General features: G+C 43.6%; 1 protein-coding gene across 1 annotated transcript; it reads right to left on the bottom strand.

Moving 5' to 3' along the window:
* Positions 1 to 1,496: 1,496 nt before the first annotated feature.
* LOC311124603 (chemokine-like protein TAFA-4) lies at positions 1,497 to 15,237 on the bottom strand (the record flags this gene model as incomplete). Its single annotated transcript, XM_084198717.1, has 2 exons — positions 1,497 to 1,621; positions 15,082 to 15,237. Coding segments are annotated over 2 exons (281 nt in total), but the record flags the coding sequence as incomplete, so codon positions are not given.
* Between the last annotated feature and the right edge of the window lie 2,003 nt (positions 15,238 to 17,240).

The raw sequence follows: 17,240 nt of genomic DNA, 5'->3' as shown, positions 1-17,240 counted from the left end.
CAGCAATGTGGGTTCGATTACAGGCTCAAAAATGTCCAGAAACAAATAACTTTATTCTGAAACTCGTCAGTCTATTCTTGTTCTGAGAAATGAAGGCTATTCCATGCGAGAAATTGCCAAGAAACGGAAGATCTCATACAACGCTGTGTACTACTCCCTTCACAGAACAGCACAAACTGGCTCTAACCAGAATAGAAAGAGAAGATGGAGGCCCCGGTGCACAGCTGAGCAAGAGGACAAATACGTTAGTGTCTAGTTTGAGAAACAGACACCTCACAGGTCCTCAACTGGCAGCTTCATTAAATAGTACCCGCAAAACACCAGTCTCAACGTCAACAGTGAAGAGGCGACTCCGGGATGCTGACCTTCTAGGCAGAGTTGCATAGAAAAAGCCATATCTCAGACTGCCCATCTTAATATTTTCTTTTTATTGGCCAGTCTGAGATATGGCTTTTTTTTTGCAATTATGGTCCTCTTGCTCAGCTGTGCACCGGGGCCTCCCACTCCTCTTTCTATTCTGGTTAGAGCCAGATTGCGTTCTTCTGTGAAGGGAGTAGTACACCGCGTTGTACGAGATCTTCCGTTTCTTGGCAATTTCTCGCATGGAATAGCCTTCATTTCTCAGAACAAGAATAGACTGACGAGTTTCAGAAGAAAGTTATTTGTTTCTGGCCAAGTGCCTAAAATAAGGGGTTAAATACATGTCAAAATATTTATATATATATAGTTTCCTGATCTAAATAGCTAAATGATCCTTGGTATGACCATCTTAAAACAATTCCATATATTAGCTTAGTAGAACCCCCCCACGGCTTAGACTCTTTTTTTTTTTTTTTACCAGTTTTTCTCCCCAATTTCATGATATCCAATTAGTAGTTAGAGTCTTGTCCCATCGCTGCAACTCCCGTACGGACACGGGAGAGGCGAAGGTCAAGAGCCATGCGTCCTCTGAAACACGACCCTATAGCCGGCTGCGACACAGCCTGGGATCAAACCCTGGTTTGTAGTGACGCCTCTAGCACTGCGATGGCCGGCTTAGACTCTTAAGGATTAATGAAGGAATGTTATTTTGTCATCAGCAAAGACTGTACATTAATTAGTGGCTAAATAATAATCATAGCAGCTCAAGCTCAAGTATTCTTCAGTAACACCTTCAGTAACGAAAAAATGGTGACAAGCCAAGGACCGACAAGGTCTCTCATTCGCCTCGTCATCCACATTCATGCGCGCACACACGCACTCTCACACGCACTCTCACACGCACTCACACACACACACACACACACACACACACACACACACACACACACACACACACACACACACACACACACACACACACACACACACACACACACACACACACACACACACACACACACACACACACACACACACACACACACACACACACACACACACACACACACACACACACACACACACACACACACACACACACACACACACAGTGGAAAAGGACCCAGTCCTCTCACCTTGGTGGTTTTGACTTTGTTCCCATTACTGCAGGACCAGCCGGTGAGGTCAGGGAGCACCTTACACTCCTCTCCCTCCATGCAGGGGTTCATCTGACACCACCACTTCTGAATCACGATGGAGGCTGGAGGAGGGGACGAGAGAGAGCACTGAGAGACCTGATACTGAGAGGATGGACAGTACAGGGCAGAGCAGTGTGCAGGAGAGAATAGATTCTATGGAGAGGAAAGTAATCTGGAAGTAGGAGTAGATTGGCTCAGCCGCAGTCAGTATGTTTTTAAACATTGATATGGCACAAAAACAGACGTCCACCTGTTAAAACCACAAAAGCTTTTGCCAGCATTCTATCCTAAAAGCCCATTAAGTGAACATTGTGAAATGAAAACATTTCAATGTCAAACCTGCATTTCTTTGGCCCTCTGTGTTTGGCAAGAATCTATGCATAAAAGCTGGTCTTTGAATCAGGAATAAGAGGTATTATTATTATTTTTCCTCAAGGCTTTTGCATGTCACATAATCAGTATCACCTGGTGCTGAAGAGCTGTTAAAAAGCCAGAAGCACTTTCACAATATAACACAATACTGGCTGCCAGACAATGGGAAGTTGTGTGTGTGTGCTAATAACAACCTTGAAATACTTCAATCTTGAAATACTTCAATCTAACGTGAAAGGTGTCTATTCAAGACTCTCGAGTATAAAGTTAAACATTATCTCTTTGATTGGTTGATGTCAGATTAGACAAAAGTAACATGACTGTACAACACATTCCATCGCTTTTCTCAAATAAAATGAATCAAACACACACAAACACACACACACACACACTCGCACGCACGCGCACCCACACACGTGCACACACACACACCACACGGTTCCAACAGCAAATAGACAAACAGATTTCTCTTTACAGCAAAAAAAGAGTACGTGTATGAAGTGTTTGATGTTAACCTATCAATATCAGCCCCACTATGCACTGACACAGATCTTAACTTCTGTGCAGAGTTTCCTCTCACTCTGATTGTCTACTTTCAGTGGAGGCCAGTCAGTGATCCATCCAATCTGACCTGTCTAGACGGTGAGATGGCCGAAACCAGGCAGGAGGATCTGTCTCCATCCATCCATCTATTCTTCCTCCTCTACTGGGATGGGAGGATGGGTGACTCATGGTGTGAACTCTCCAGCACGTATCCAACTTTGATAAACCAATCAATTAAAAGAGGCAAATGATAGTGGTTTCGAGGAAGTCTGCCATAGAGTCCTGTTTTAAGGCCTATTGTTCCTCACAAAGGGAGGAGGGGGTGAAATCTGCAGCAAAATGGGCTTTAAATGGAATTATGCAAAAGAACACGAGCAAATCCTCTCAAGCGTCATGTAAGTACCCCTGACTGAGAGAGAGAGAGAGAGATGACGGGAGGAGTTCACCAAGACTGTGTCTTACCAATGAGCGAGGGAATGAATGACTAGAGAGAGAGAGAGAGAGAAATTGAAATTGTGAAATTGAGGGTGAAATAGAGGAAGAGATAGACGCAGAGGGGAAGAAAGAGAAACAGAGAGAGTGAGAGCATAAACGAGGGAGAGAGAGGAAGACACCATTCAGAAAGACAAAGACGCCCCTCAATAAATGACGCTGAGCCTGGCAGGGCACTCCAGAGAACATGCTGTTATGATGCATGAGCTCAGTGACAGTAAGTGGTTCTAAAAACCAATGACTGTGTAATGGTTGTTAATGTTTCCATTATGGTGTCTGCCGTGGTGCTTTACGCTACCACCATGTTATTTAGAGTTAATGAGTTTGGCCTGGAGAAGAGCCATTACAGTTAGAGTTCTTCACCTCAGGTTCTACAGAGTGGGCAGAGAGGCTGTGACATCGCAGACCTGCCTGTCATTCTGCAGAATGGATGGGAGTGGCTAATAGCTTATGTCATGGGAGGGTCAGAGGCTATTGGATGGATAGCAACAACAGGGCATCAGAGAGGAGCAGTGATGAACCACGGTAATGAAGAGAAGTACTGAGAGGTGCTGACATGGACTAGTTATTTATAGCCTACCTGTTCATCATAGGCTACCACTCAGCTACATAAATCCATGCACTGCACTTACACATCCCTGATTAATTTCATTGATGTACAAACACAAAAAGCAATAAAGTTTGGGGTCTATGTTTGGAAATATGAACCAAACATTTCCTAATCTCTTCTCCCAGAGACAGACATGTGAGAATGAGATCCATCTCTCTTCATCAGCAGTCTGTGATGTGTCAGACAGTCTAATGATAGAATTACCACCATTATCTCACAGAGAGCAGAGCAGTGTGTCGCTAGCTACCATCCAGAAGCCATACTCCACATGTCATTAAACATCTGACTACTGAAGCGCCACTCAGAAATGAATCTAGGAAATGTTTCAGTATCTCTGTTGAAAGCAGTTGTTAATGGAACCTTCTATGAATGCCATGACAATGAGCGAGTTAGTGTTGTCTTCCCAAATCCCTGGGTTTGTGGCTTGTCTCAGGCGGCGTCTATCTAAATAAGGTCTGTGGGGGAGCCATACCTGAAGGCTGCCTAGAAGATTACACAGAGATGATGTCAATCCACCGCAGCACTGACAAATGTCACAGGTCACAGCAGATTCATTCAGTCTGTGAATGCAATGCCTGTCAAAACATCAGGTTAAGTGTGTCTCTGTGTGTGCATGAAAGCAGATACTTGCTCAGATTCAGACTCACAATGCCATACACACACACACACACATGCACACCTGAGCATAATCACATAGACGAACAGCGGGGTCACATTAGTTAAGAGAAAACAAGCATTGAGGAGAGAGCTCAAGAACACAGCACCTCACGCAGTCCCCCATCGAAGCCAAGCTCAGTGATAACAATCTAAACCCATTCACGCTGTTCTATTAGTAATGCCTGCCTCTCCTCCCCCACCCTGCACTGCCGAGCTTGAAATTGCCTGATTTAGATCCATATTGACTTGGCTGATAATGCTGACTTTGACACAGGATAATGTTGTATAATAATGCAGTATAATCCAGTGCAGGCACCGAGCACCCACCTCTCCACTTGGACATCCCTACGGAGCATCCTGATAAATAGAGGTGATCTCCTCGACCTCTGCTTATTGGCCATTATGAATCTCACCCCACAGACTGAATCTAAGAGCCGCGAACCGCCTGCAGCAGGAATAAAGTCATCAGGGGACTTCCCACCCTCTGCTTCTACCTCCAACCCAACCTTTATTAACCACCACACAGCTAAAGACAATCTCCAGTAGTTCCCATGTAAAGCCCGAAGGGAATGTGCTTCAAGAAAATAAGAAAAGAGGAGGGAAAAAGCTGTGATATTCTGATATACAGTAATCCAGATAAATGTCAGCTGGTGCTCTTTAATAATGTAGTTTATTGATAACAGGTCAGACTTCACAGCTACCAGTAATGGACCTGACCATTCATCACACCTCTCTTTCATTGACCATCAATAATGGACTATTTTCAGAATGTCTTTCCAATGTAGAGCTGTTGGAAACTGCAGTCTTTTACAGTTAATGGAGATGTCCCTCATCTAAACCTTAGCACACTCATCAGCGGTACACCATAGAAGGTGAGGGGATGGTCATCTGGCTGGTGACAGAGCCTTTCTCTCTTTTGCTCTCTCTCTCTCCATTGCCTGAGAGGACACAGTGCCTGGCAGCAGACTCTAATGATATTTTAATAGCCATGTCTGCAGTGGACTAGCTCCCTCTGACATTGTTGATGTTAGGAGGGTTAGACGTGGGATGTAGCAAAGGGAAAGTGTTTTTCTGTGTACTGTATGTATGTGTATTAATTCGGGGTTTTGGCTCTTAACCAATACCTAAGATACATCAAATCATAGTTATATTATTTATCTTTATCATTATTTTCAATCAGGTTAAAAGACTATAGATGCATGACAGATTTCTGGCTGCTCCCTAGCTTTGGGTACCAGCAGTTTCCTACAAGACACATAACTGGTGAACAGTGTCCTCTATTGGTCAGCTACAGGAAAAGCATCTCGTGTTTGATGTGTGTGAAAAGGAATACAGAGAAAAAAGCATTAATATGACAACATTCATACCTTGATCCCTATGCAATAGTTTATGTAAGCATTGTTGTTGAATATTAACAGTGTTACGATAGTTTGTCATAAAGTGTACATCATTTACAAATAACAACTGTAGTTAACTGTAAAATGCCCTTGATTTGCAAATCTCCCATAAGTCCTATACTTTTGTTCTTCATATACAGTACAATGAAAAAGTCCCCCTCCAAGGTCTCCACATCTGTATCTGTGACATAAAGCAGCTTTGTGACTGGAGGTTCAGTCTTCACTGGAACTGACCTGACCTTGCCAGCCTAGAACAACCTCTTTCTAAGGGAAGAAAGAAGCTAAACAGAGACAATAATGCTAGAGCCTGAGGTTACTTCACCAGTCCCTGCGGGTCTGTCTGTCTCCACATTTCTGTTCTGTTTGATTCAACCTCTCAGCTCACGTACGGGAAACCTATCTATTTTCCACTGGAGGGGGGTTAATGCATCTGGATTGGTTGTGAGACAGAGTTAGAGCTGAGTGTGTGTGTGTGTGTGTGTGTGTTCGTGCATGCGTGCGTGTATGAGGGGTGATAAATGCCATAAATGAACTGAAGAGGGCGACTGAACGCCTTACTAACACTGTGTTGAACGTGACAAAAATATATACTGTATATGGTCATACGTTCGAATGTTAATGTGTGTACGCGTGATTTTAGTATTTTAGTATTATTATAATTGTTTAATCCAATACATCGAGCCACAGCCTAGAACTGGATGACCTGGCCCTTTCTATTCTGGTCACCTCCCAGCTCAAATGTGAAGTTGTGTGTGTATTGTGTAGCAGGCTAACCTGTATTATCCAGACAAAGTGCAGGCCCAGCGCTGGGCTGTTTTGTGCATCTCCGCGGCAGGAGTGACAATATCAGGACCATGGCCGAGCGCTCGGCCAAATTGATAACACGACAGTCTCATCACAAAACAGAAATTAATTAATTTACTTTAGGAAACTTTCTGAATAGACATTGGGAGAATTAGCGAACTCACACACACACACACATCAAAAGGACACATCAGTCAAAGCCACCAGCGCATCTCAAACACACAACAGCAATTCCCATTTAACCTTTCCTAAAAACGTTGGCTATTAAAAACCTATAGGCCTATTGGATAATGCTAAAACAATGTAACCTATCAAATGAATTGACAAGGAAAGTTTGAAGGGGGATAGACAGCTATGCGATAATAGCATATGATGAAGATGACATGTACAACCATTAGACATTTTAGTGTGGTTAGCTGATTGCTGACACCACATTTTAATTAGTGTGTATGATAGGCCTATCTAAATCTGTCTCCAGCGGATATTTTTTGTCTTTGTCATTGCACATCTTCAGGTGGTATGGCAGCATAGGCCTATGAACGATAGATTAATATATGAATTACCCTGATTTCTAATTAAGACATCGCTCTGTTTTCACTGTTCCCATCTCACACAATTCATGTATCTCCACTGGCATCAGCTCCACTGGCCTCTCTCTCTTCCCCTCTCCTCTCTCTATTCCTAATAGCTCTTGTACCAAACGAGTAGCCCATAGCTCAATGCGATATTAAGCAGGCATTCATTACTCAAGGCATTAGATGGTCACAGAATTTGTCATAGCCTACCGATACCTTCTAGATAGCTTAGTTAAGAAGAAGTTTGGAAACTCTACCTACATATACATATTACCTCAATTACCTCGACTAACCGATGCCCCCGCACATTGACTCTGTACCGGTACCACCTGTTTATAGCCTCGCTATTGTTATATTACTGCTGCTCTTTAATTATTTGTATAAAAAAATGTTTTAGGTATTCTTTCTTAAAACTGCATTGTTGGTTAAGGGCTTGTAAGTAAGCATTTCACTGTAAGGTCTACACCTGTTGTATTCGGCGCATGTGACAAATACAATTTGATTTGATTTGAATCGATTTTAAATCAAAATGCGTTTTCGGGCAGAAATGCCTTCTGGAACAAGGGAACTTTCATGTGCCTTAATAACAAACTTGTATGCCATCTGTAAATACGAATAAAATTGTTAAATTACGAGCCTTGTTGGTTAAGCCACAGAAAAAGACAGCAACCTTCCCACTAGCCATGATTGGCTGAGATAATGAGTGGGCTGGACATGCCGAGAGAGGAGTTTGGATTGGTCTGCCATATAAAAGGCTTCTTTCAGTCTGTGTTGGTAATCCTGTCTAAAGCGGCTTTTTTTAAATTGTGTAGTGGAGCTGCATAAGTGTTGCTCTCCACTTTCTGGAGGATCGAGTTTTGAAATCAGTGGAATTAGAGTATGATAGCTAAAGAAATTGAGAAAACACCTGTCTCCGGATTACATCTTCAAACTAAGAGCAACCTTGGCATGGCATCCGTCACCGGGAGACGCGTCCATCATGCATGATGATGTACAGGTAAGATAGTCTAGCTAGCTACATTTTCAGATATTACACGTTTCTAAGTGGTTGCATTTCAAGCTAAAGGGTACTGTTAGCTAGCTAGCTACCGTTACATGTATAATGTTATTATTCGTATCCCAGAGCTGTTTGCTTTGCTAGTTAGAGCCTAATGTTAGCTAGCTAACATTGAACCTGGTTGGTTAGCTCCCAGCAGATTCATGCAGGGTAGTATCGACATGATTTGGCACCATGTTCATTGTTGTTTAATTAGCTAAAGTTAGCTGGCTGGCTCGTTAGCTAACGTTATGTGGCGTATGTGATCATACATGTTGTTTACCTAGCTAGGTTTATTGTTTACCCAGCTAGCTACATGTCTTAAGCTAAAGTGTACTGTTAGCTAGCTAGCTAACATTAGCTGGCTGGCTCCCTAGCTAGTGTATGACGTTATTATTTGTATCCCAGTAAACATCGGCAAAAAAGCGTAATGAAATTGTTGCCAGCAGAGCTGCTAAGGCTGTTTTCATGTTATCCAGAGGTAAACAAATCATTGACCAGAGGGTCAAATGTGCGCTCTGAACACTGCGAGAGTGAAACGAGATGGGTGGGGCTAAAGCTTAAGAGGGTGTGAACAATGCTGAATTGGTGTAGACAAAGAAGAGCTCTTCACTAGATACCAAAACATTCAATTGCCATTTTCTCAAAAGTGAGTTTACAAGTTTATCATCTTTCAAAGCAGAATTACTTTCCCATTGTTCCTCAAATGCAGTGTATGATATACCATTTTGTAGCTCTGAGTCTCTACTTTTATCGAATGTAAAAAACACAAATTCTAATTTTGCTACATAAGAACACAACCAGGTGGTGAGTCACATTTACTCAGGTCAGCTATGCTGACCTATGGAGTCCCTTGGGAAAACCAACTACCAAACCATCCAATGATGGGATTTATAAATAAATTATCTGGGCTATTGAAAGGACTGATTTCTATAATATATAAACAACTTTTGGAAAGCTCATATTCTGAGCTAGCCATTAAAAAGGTATGGTCCACAGATCTACGTGAATCTGAACAACCCTTCCTTGGCATCGCGTAATCTGAACCATCAATTTATACATTTTAAGTTTGTTCACAGACTGTATTTACACCAAGTTTTACGATAAAATTGGCCCCAACTCCCAACTGTTCACTGTGTCCCCTATGATGTGGGAGTGCCCTGCAGTCAAATTCTTCTGGGACAAAGTTGCAAAATGAATTTAGAAGTGCATGAATGTAAATATTTAATGCATTGCATCTGCTGTTACTTAATAACGATAGCTCCTTGATTCTCTCAATCAATCAGAGACGATTACTACTGGCAGGCAGGCAGCACTGCCGCAAAAAAAAAGATGTTGGCTCTTAGATGGCAATCTCCCCACTCTCCCAATTCACCAGTGGATACAGTTACTATTGGAAGATATAACATTAGAATTATCGACAGCGAGAATGAATGATGCTAGTCAAAGAACAATTGGACAAATATACTTGACTTTGTAAAGAATAATCTCAGCTAAAGCACAACACACACAAACAAACAATCTATAAAGCCCAACACATACAGTACCATTCAAAAGTTTGGACACACCTACTCATTCAAGGGTTTTTCTTTATTTTTACTATTTTCTACATTGTAGAATAATAGTGAAGACATCAAAACTATGAAATAACACATATGGAATCATGTAGTAACCAAAAAAGTGTTAAACAAATAAAAATATATTTTATATTTGAGATTCTTCAAATAGCCACCCTTTGCCTTGATGACAGCTTTGCACACTCTTGGCATTCTCTCAACCAGCTTCACCTGGAATGCTTTTCCAACAGTCTTGAAGGAGTTCCCACATATGCTAAGCACTTGTTGGCTGCTTTTCCTTCACTCTGCGATCCAACTCATCCCAAACCATTTCAATTGGGTTGAGGTCAGGGGGATTGTGGAGGCCTAATCTGTTTCACCTGTCTTTGTGATTGTCTCCACCCCCCTCCATGTGTCGCCCATCTTCCCCATTTCCCCCAGTGTATTTATACCTGTGTTCTCTGTTTGTCTTTTTCCAGTTTGTTTTGTTCGTCAAGCCAACCAGCGTTTTTCCCCTTGCTCTTGTCTTTTTCAAGTTCCTGTTTTCTAGTTTTCCCGGTTTTGACCATTGTGCCTGCCCTGACTCTGAGACTGCCTGCCGTTCTGTACCTTGTCACACCACCCTGGATTATTGACCTCTGCCTGCCCTGACCCTGAGACTGCCTGCCGTTCTGTACCTTTTGGACTCTGATCTGGATTACTGACCTCTAACTGCCCTTGACCTGTCGTTTGCCTGCCCCCTGTTTTTGTAATAAACTTTTGTTACTTCGACACTGTCTGCATCTGGGTCTTCTCCTGAAATGTGATAGTACAAACTGGCCATGACTGACCCAGCAGACTCGGACCAGCTCCGCAACGCCACCTCCTCCCAAGGAGCCACCATTGGAAGGCACGAGGAGTTGCTTCGTGGTCTCATAGAAGGCTTCCAGACCTTGGCCGAACGCCATGACCGAGCGTTTAACACATTGCTGGAGCAATTCCGCGGGTTGTCTGTTAGGCAGCCTACCATGACGGTAGCCTCCCAGCCCCTCAGTAACCTGGCTGTTAGCAGCACGGCCTCCCCGGTTTCCAGAGAACCCCACTTACCTCTCCCGGAACGCTTCGCTGGAGGGTCAGGAACCTGTAGGGCATTTCTCGCTCAGTGTTCGCTCATCATCGAGCTGCAGCCCTCCTCCTTCCCTTCGGACCGCTCTGAGATAGCGTACCTCATCACGCTGATGTCCGGGAGGGCTCTCGCCTGGGCTACGGCAGTGTGGGAACAACAGTCGGCCGTATGCTTCAGTCTGGAGGAGTTCATGCAGGAGGTAAAGAAGGTTTTCGATGCTCCATTGTCCGGGAGAGAGGCTTCCCGGAAGTTACTCCAGCTTCGGCAAGAATCCTGCAGTGTGGCAGACTATGCAGTGGATTTCCGCATGTTGGCAGCTGAGTGTGCCTGGAACCCGGATGTGCTGTTTGACACGTTCCTGCACGAAGTATTGGAGGAAGTGAAGGACGAGCTTGCAGCCAGGGAACTACCGATGGATATCGACTCGCTCATTGCCTTGACCATTTGGATCGATTGCCGACTACGGGAACGAAGGAAGGAGAGGAAGTCCGATTCCAATTGACCGCCCAAGGATTCCACCTCGCCTCCGAGGCATCCCGGAAGTCCCCGACAGCTCCGTTGCCGAGAGAACCCGAGGCTACCCGAGTTCCCCCGAGAGTCTCTGAAGACTGCCGATTCACCTCTTCCTGAGCCGATGCAACTAGGCAGAGCTAGGCTGTCTCCAGCCGAACGGCAATACAGGCTTCATACGAAGAGTTGCCTGTATTGCGGGACTACTGGTCATTTTGTGTCCACCTGTCCACTAAAAGACCAGGCTCAATGGTAGGAGCGAGTACTCTGGTGGGCCATATGGATAACTCTTCCTCTCCCCTACTCGCACCCCCTTTCATGCCATCGCTTGCCTGCCACCCGGGCTCCCGTCAGACCCTGGCCTTTGTGCGACAACGCTTTTGGTGGCCTACCATGGTTCCTGACGTCTCCGCGTTCGTTGCCGCCTGCACGATCTGTGCGCAGAACAAGACTCCTCAGCAAGCTCCGGCTGGTCTCCTCCAACCTCTGCCTGTTTCCCACCGTCCCTGGTCTCACATATCCCTGGACTTTGTCACGGGTCTTCCCCCGTCTGATTCAACACCGCCATCCTGACAGTTGTGGACCGGTTTTCCAAAGCCGCCCACTTCATTCCTCTCCCCAAACTACCCTCTGCCAAAGAGACGGCCCAGCTCATGGTGCAGCACGTCTTCCGGATCCATGGACTCCCACTGGACATGGTCTCCGACCGGGGTCCTCAGTTCTTGTCCCAGTTCTGGAAGGCGTTCTGCACACTCATTGGGTCGTCGGCCAGCCTGTCCTCCGGTTTCCACCCTCAGTCCAACGGCCAGTCGGAGTGAGCCCACCAAGACCTGGAGACGACTCTGTGCTGCCTGGTCTCCGCCAACCCCACCACCTGGAGCCAGCAACTAGTGTGGGTTGAATACGCCCGCAAAACCCTTCCCTGCTCTGCCACGGGTCTTTCGCCCTTTGAGTGTTCCCTGGGTTATCAGTCCCCGCTCTTCCCGGAGCAAGAGGAAGAGGTTCGCATACCCTCGGCCCAGATGTTTGTCTGCCACAGTCGTCGTACCTGGAGGAGAGCCCGGTCGGCTCTTCTCAAGACCACCTCCAGGTATCGATGACAAGCGGACCGCCACCGGACCCCGGCTCCCCGGTATCGTCTCAGGCAGAAGGTATGGCTGTCCACCCCGAGATCTGCCCCTCTGGGTGGAGTCCTGCAAACTTTCCCCCTGGTTTATCGGCCCTTTCCCCATCTCCAAAATCGTTAGCCCCTCTGCTGTTTGTCTTCTGTTGCCCCGTACCCTCCACGTGTCTAGGATCAAACCCATGTCTCACATGGGTCTTCTCCTGAAACGTGATAACAATGACCCAACACACCTCCAGGCTGTGTAAGGGCTATTTGAACAAGAAGGAGAGTGATGGAGTGCTGCATCAGATGACCTAGCCTCCACAATCACCCGACCTCAACCCAATTGACCGCAGAGTGAAGGAAAAGCAGCCAACAAGTGCTCAGCATATGTGGGAACTCCTTCAAGACTGTTGGAAAAGCATTCCAGGTGAAGCTGGTTGAGAGAATGCCAAGAGTGTGCAAAGCTGTCATCAAGGCAAAGGGTGGCTACTTTGAAGAATCTCAAATATAAAATATATTTTGATTTGTTCAACACTTTTTTGGTTACTACATGATTCCATATGTGTTTATTTCATAGTTTTGATGTCTTCACTATTATTCTACAATGTATAAAATAGTGAAAATAAAGAAAAACCATTAAATGAGTAGGTGTGTCCAAACTTTTGACTGGTACTGTATATTAATTAAAGATGTATTTTTATTGATCAAATTGCCTCCACTCGCCGTCCGGCACAGCACACACACACACCCATGGCCCAAACTGGGGAGAGGAGAGGAATGAATGAACAATTAAGTTGAGAAAGCAATACTTATGTGTGAATAATGTGACAAAGGTGATGTTATAGCCTAGAATATAATGCCCCAAAAAATAGAAAGATGTCCCTTTTAAAATCAGCGGGCAAGAAAATAATAATCCAGAAATTGTCTGTCTGACCACTCGTTGCCCTTTACTATGATCAACCCCTGATAACTGGGAAATTAAAAGCACAAGGTAGAGACAATTCTAGCAGATTATTATTATTATAAATTTTTTATGAACATTAAAACATACAATCTACCTGTAGTGAAGTCGCTCAACATTTACATTACATTCAGTCATCTAGCAGACACTCCCATCCAGAGCGACCCACAGGAGCAACCAGGGTCAAGCACCTCGCCCAAGGGCACGTCGACGGATCTCCCACCATGTCAAATCTGGGACCCGAACCAGCGACCTATCGGCCACCGGTACAAGCTCCCAACCGCCAGGCCACCAACCATCCAAGCTGGTTATAGGCAGACTATCATATTCGCCCTATACCGTAGCCCATATAGCCCATCTATCCTATTTAAAAAGGACTGAAGACAGAAACATATAATTTGGTTCCATTTCAACATATTTATTAGTGAAACCAAAGTGCTGTAACATATATAAATTAAATTAAATAGCCTAGTACACACCAAAACTTTTCAAATGTTCAAATCAAAGGCTATTGGACAGAAAGATTTGGACAGTCGGGTGTTTCGCAAATTCAGAACTGCTGGGCGGCAGGTAGCTTAGTGGTTAAGAGCGTTGTGCCAGTAACCGAAAGGTCGCTGGTTCTAATCCCCGAGCCGACTAGGTGAAAAACCTGTCGATGTGCCCTTGAGCAAGGCACTTAACCCTAATTGCTCCTGTAAGTCGCTCTGGATAAGAGCGTCTGCTAAATGACCAATTTTTTTTTTTTTTTTTTAAAGCACTGATCATTGGGAACTAGATCAGAATGACTGGTAAGGCTTAATCCATGAATTAAATAATGAAATAGGTAGCCTAGCCTACAAAACTAAAACAATCCATATGTTCAAATCAAAAGGCCTGATTAACAAGACATCAATAACGCAGCAACATCCTGAGTCCCCAGTGCCGACACATTCAGAAATGTAAAAGATGGTTTAGTATTTAGCTCTGCCAAAGGCCAAGAGAACAAGAAACACTTTTCAATGAGAAAACAGAAATTCACTTTGGGTTAAAATAATAATACTGTTTTCAAAGATGTAGCCTATGATGCAATACTCGTGATCATTTTAAGGAGAACAAAAACTACTTAGCCTACATTTGAACACCACCTCAGAAGCTTCACTATTCGGCAACTTTCCATCAATCCATCAGTTTCTCTCACATACACACACAACCCCCACCACACACACACACACACAAACACACACACTTTTTCCCGCAATCGAAATATAATATTTTTTCTTAGTGCAGGGTCTTATTTGTGTTAATATGATCCAACAATGTTGAGTCTAGTGATATGACAAAGTGCAAGATATGTTTTCTATTACCATCTGATATATGGTCGAAAGGCCTGAATAGATGTGAAATGGAATGCTTTCCCAACCAAATAAAATCATCCCTTTTAAATTGTGTTTCTTGATTTCAGGCCTTGGGCCAAACCTTCAGAGGCTGCCAGATGTAGTATATTTCCATCTCCTTTCATAGTCGACTAGGGGATAAGAGAAGGAAGGCGACACTGCAGAGTGATCCTCCATTACCTGCATTAGTCTGCTGTGGCCCTAACCTTTAATGTTACATGATCTACTAAAGACAGAATGGAGGACAGACTACTGTGCACCACAGAGAAATACAGACCCACTTTATCATGAAGTAGAGAGCTAAAGCACTTTGTGAGACTATTAGAGCTTGTGCCAGCTTCCTGTGTCTGGCTGTGAGGTGAATTCATCAAGACCTTCAAACACAGCTCTGGTGTGATCTTCATACACACAATGTATGTTTACCTTCCACACAGGAGGGCCTGGTTCTGGTTGTGCCAGCGACCTGGCCTGGGAAACAGGAGCACTTGACGGTCTGAGAGCGCTCCTCAATCTTGTTCTTATTACAACAGCGGTGGATGGCCACCACCTCACACGTCCCCTGCTTCACCTGGTAGGAGGCTGAGAGAGAGAGAGAGAGAGAGAGACCATATAACTTTGTTCAGTGTGGTTGCTGGTGCAGTAGTATTTCAATATTTGCATTTAAAAACAGCCACTTATATCAAAACACAAGAATGGACAAAACCACACATTGAGTATTCAGAGTTTTTACAATAGAAAAAAACGGTTGAATTATTTACAGTTGTATAAACACGAGGAATTATTCTAAAGATGCAGACAGTTTCAATTTCAATATAAGAGTAACTGCAGTTATGCCGACACTCTGGTCCTTTCTCAGCTCAACGGCATCATTAACATTAAAAGGCTGCTCTTTCATTATGTGCAGGGTTATTAACATTATTTAAATGAGGATATAATCAAACAAAAAGTTTATCTTAGTCATAGTACAGGTTTTTTCAATCACTTTGGTGCAATTTTCATCAGTATGTGGTACATTTGCACAAAAAATCTAAACAGATCCTCAAAATGGCTCGTGTTTAAAAGCTCTACACTCTTAGCAAAAGGTGCTATCTAGAGCCTAAAATGGTTCTTCGGCTGTCCCCATATGAGAACCCTTTGAAGAACCCTTTTTGGTTCCAGGTAGAACCCATTTGGGTTCCATGTAGGACCCTTTCCACATAGGGTTCTACATGGAACCCAAAAGGGTTCTAAATGGAACAAAAAAAGGGTTCTCCCTGGAACCAAAGATGGTTCTCCTATGAGGAAAGCAGAAAAACCCTTTTGGAACCCTTTTTTCTAAGAGTGTAAGCATATTTTCAATTGACTGAGCACAACAAACAAATTCACAAAGTAACGTGTTCACTGCACCAAATCAATCTTTCAATTTGGATACATTATCAATCTACTGTAAGTATCTGCTTTTCAAAATGCAATATAGTTGTCAATTTAAACTACTTTTGATATGATTTTCTTGTCGTTTGTTAACAATACAATTAACTATCACTTAATCAAACTGCTCAAAACTGATAACTACTGAACCATTATGTAGTGCCTAGTTAATGTATATAGTTTGATAACTGCTGAACACTGTACATTTCTATATTTTTACTTCATAAATGTATCAATTTGACATCAATTTATGTTGAAGGGAAAACCAAATCATGTATGGATGTGGCTGTAAATACTACATTATCATTCTACATCATTATCAGTTCCAAAGTGGAAAGAGTCACTCTATGTGCTATCATTTGGAATTATAGTGTAGTGTACAATGCACTGCTGAAATACCTGGGTTGCATATAACAATATATTCTACTCATTATCTGAATTTCATTCATACACTGTATTTAATTAATTTCAAGCAGAGAGACAGGCGATACTGTATCAGTTGACAAGTCACGTACAAAAGGTGATCTTGTACAATGTTGCATGGGGCAGATATGGCATACAACACCATGCTACGTTTTTACAGTAGCCAACTGGTTTACAATACCCCTATTTCTGATCATTTGTCCCTTGTATGTACTGTATAAGGATAATGAAACTGTAACACTGAAATATTTATCAACATGCTCACAACCTGCCATTGGTTACAAATGAAGCCTAACAATGTTTTACCCAGATGTTTTGTGTGGGTTTAGAAGAGTCCGTACACAATGTTTAAACACGTTTGTGTGGGAGTACGACAGAGGCACATTTTTGAGTGCGGGATGCAAACTGTCTGTACATGTTCAATAGAAATCCACTTACAACTACGGTAAAGTCAGATTTCACACGACTTTGTTTAAAGTTAAAAACATTTCATGCTTAACCCTGAGCTGAATGAGCTTAGTAACCTTCCTAACACACACACACACAAACACACACTCACTCAATAGAAGGTTCTATTTCGGCAGGCCATGGCCCCTCTCATCTTTCCTGATTTAAAGTTTGTTTGTTCTCTTCTCCAGAAAGCCCTCTCAATGATACCTCGCTCTCAGAGGGCACTCTTCCGTCATCATCCCTCTGTTTTCATTTTCTTCAGTCCTCTGTCCCCATCCCCCCAGGGGCACAGGGAGCTGGCG

This window comes from Coregonus lavaretus (assembly GCF_964263955.1).
Source record: "Coregonus lavaretus genome assembly, contig: HAP1_SCAFFOLD_8690, whole genome shotgun sequence".
NCBI lineage: Eukaryota > Metazoa > Chordata > Actinopteri > Salmoniformes > Salmonidae > Coregonus > Coregonus lavaretus.
This window is presented reverse-complemented; position numbering and strand designations above follow the sequence as displayed.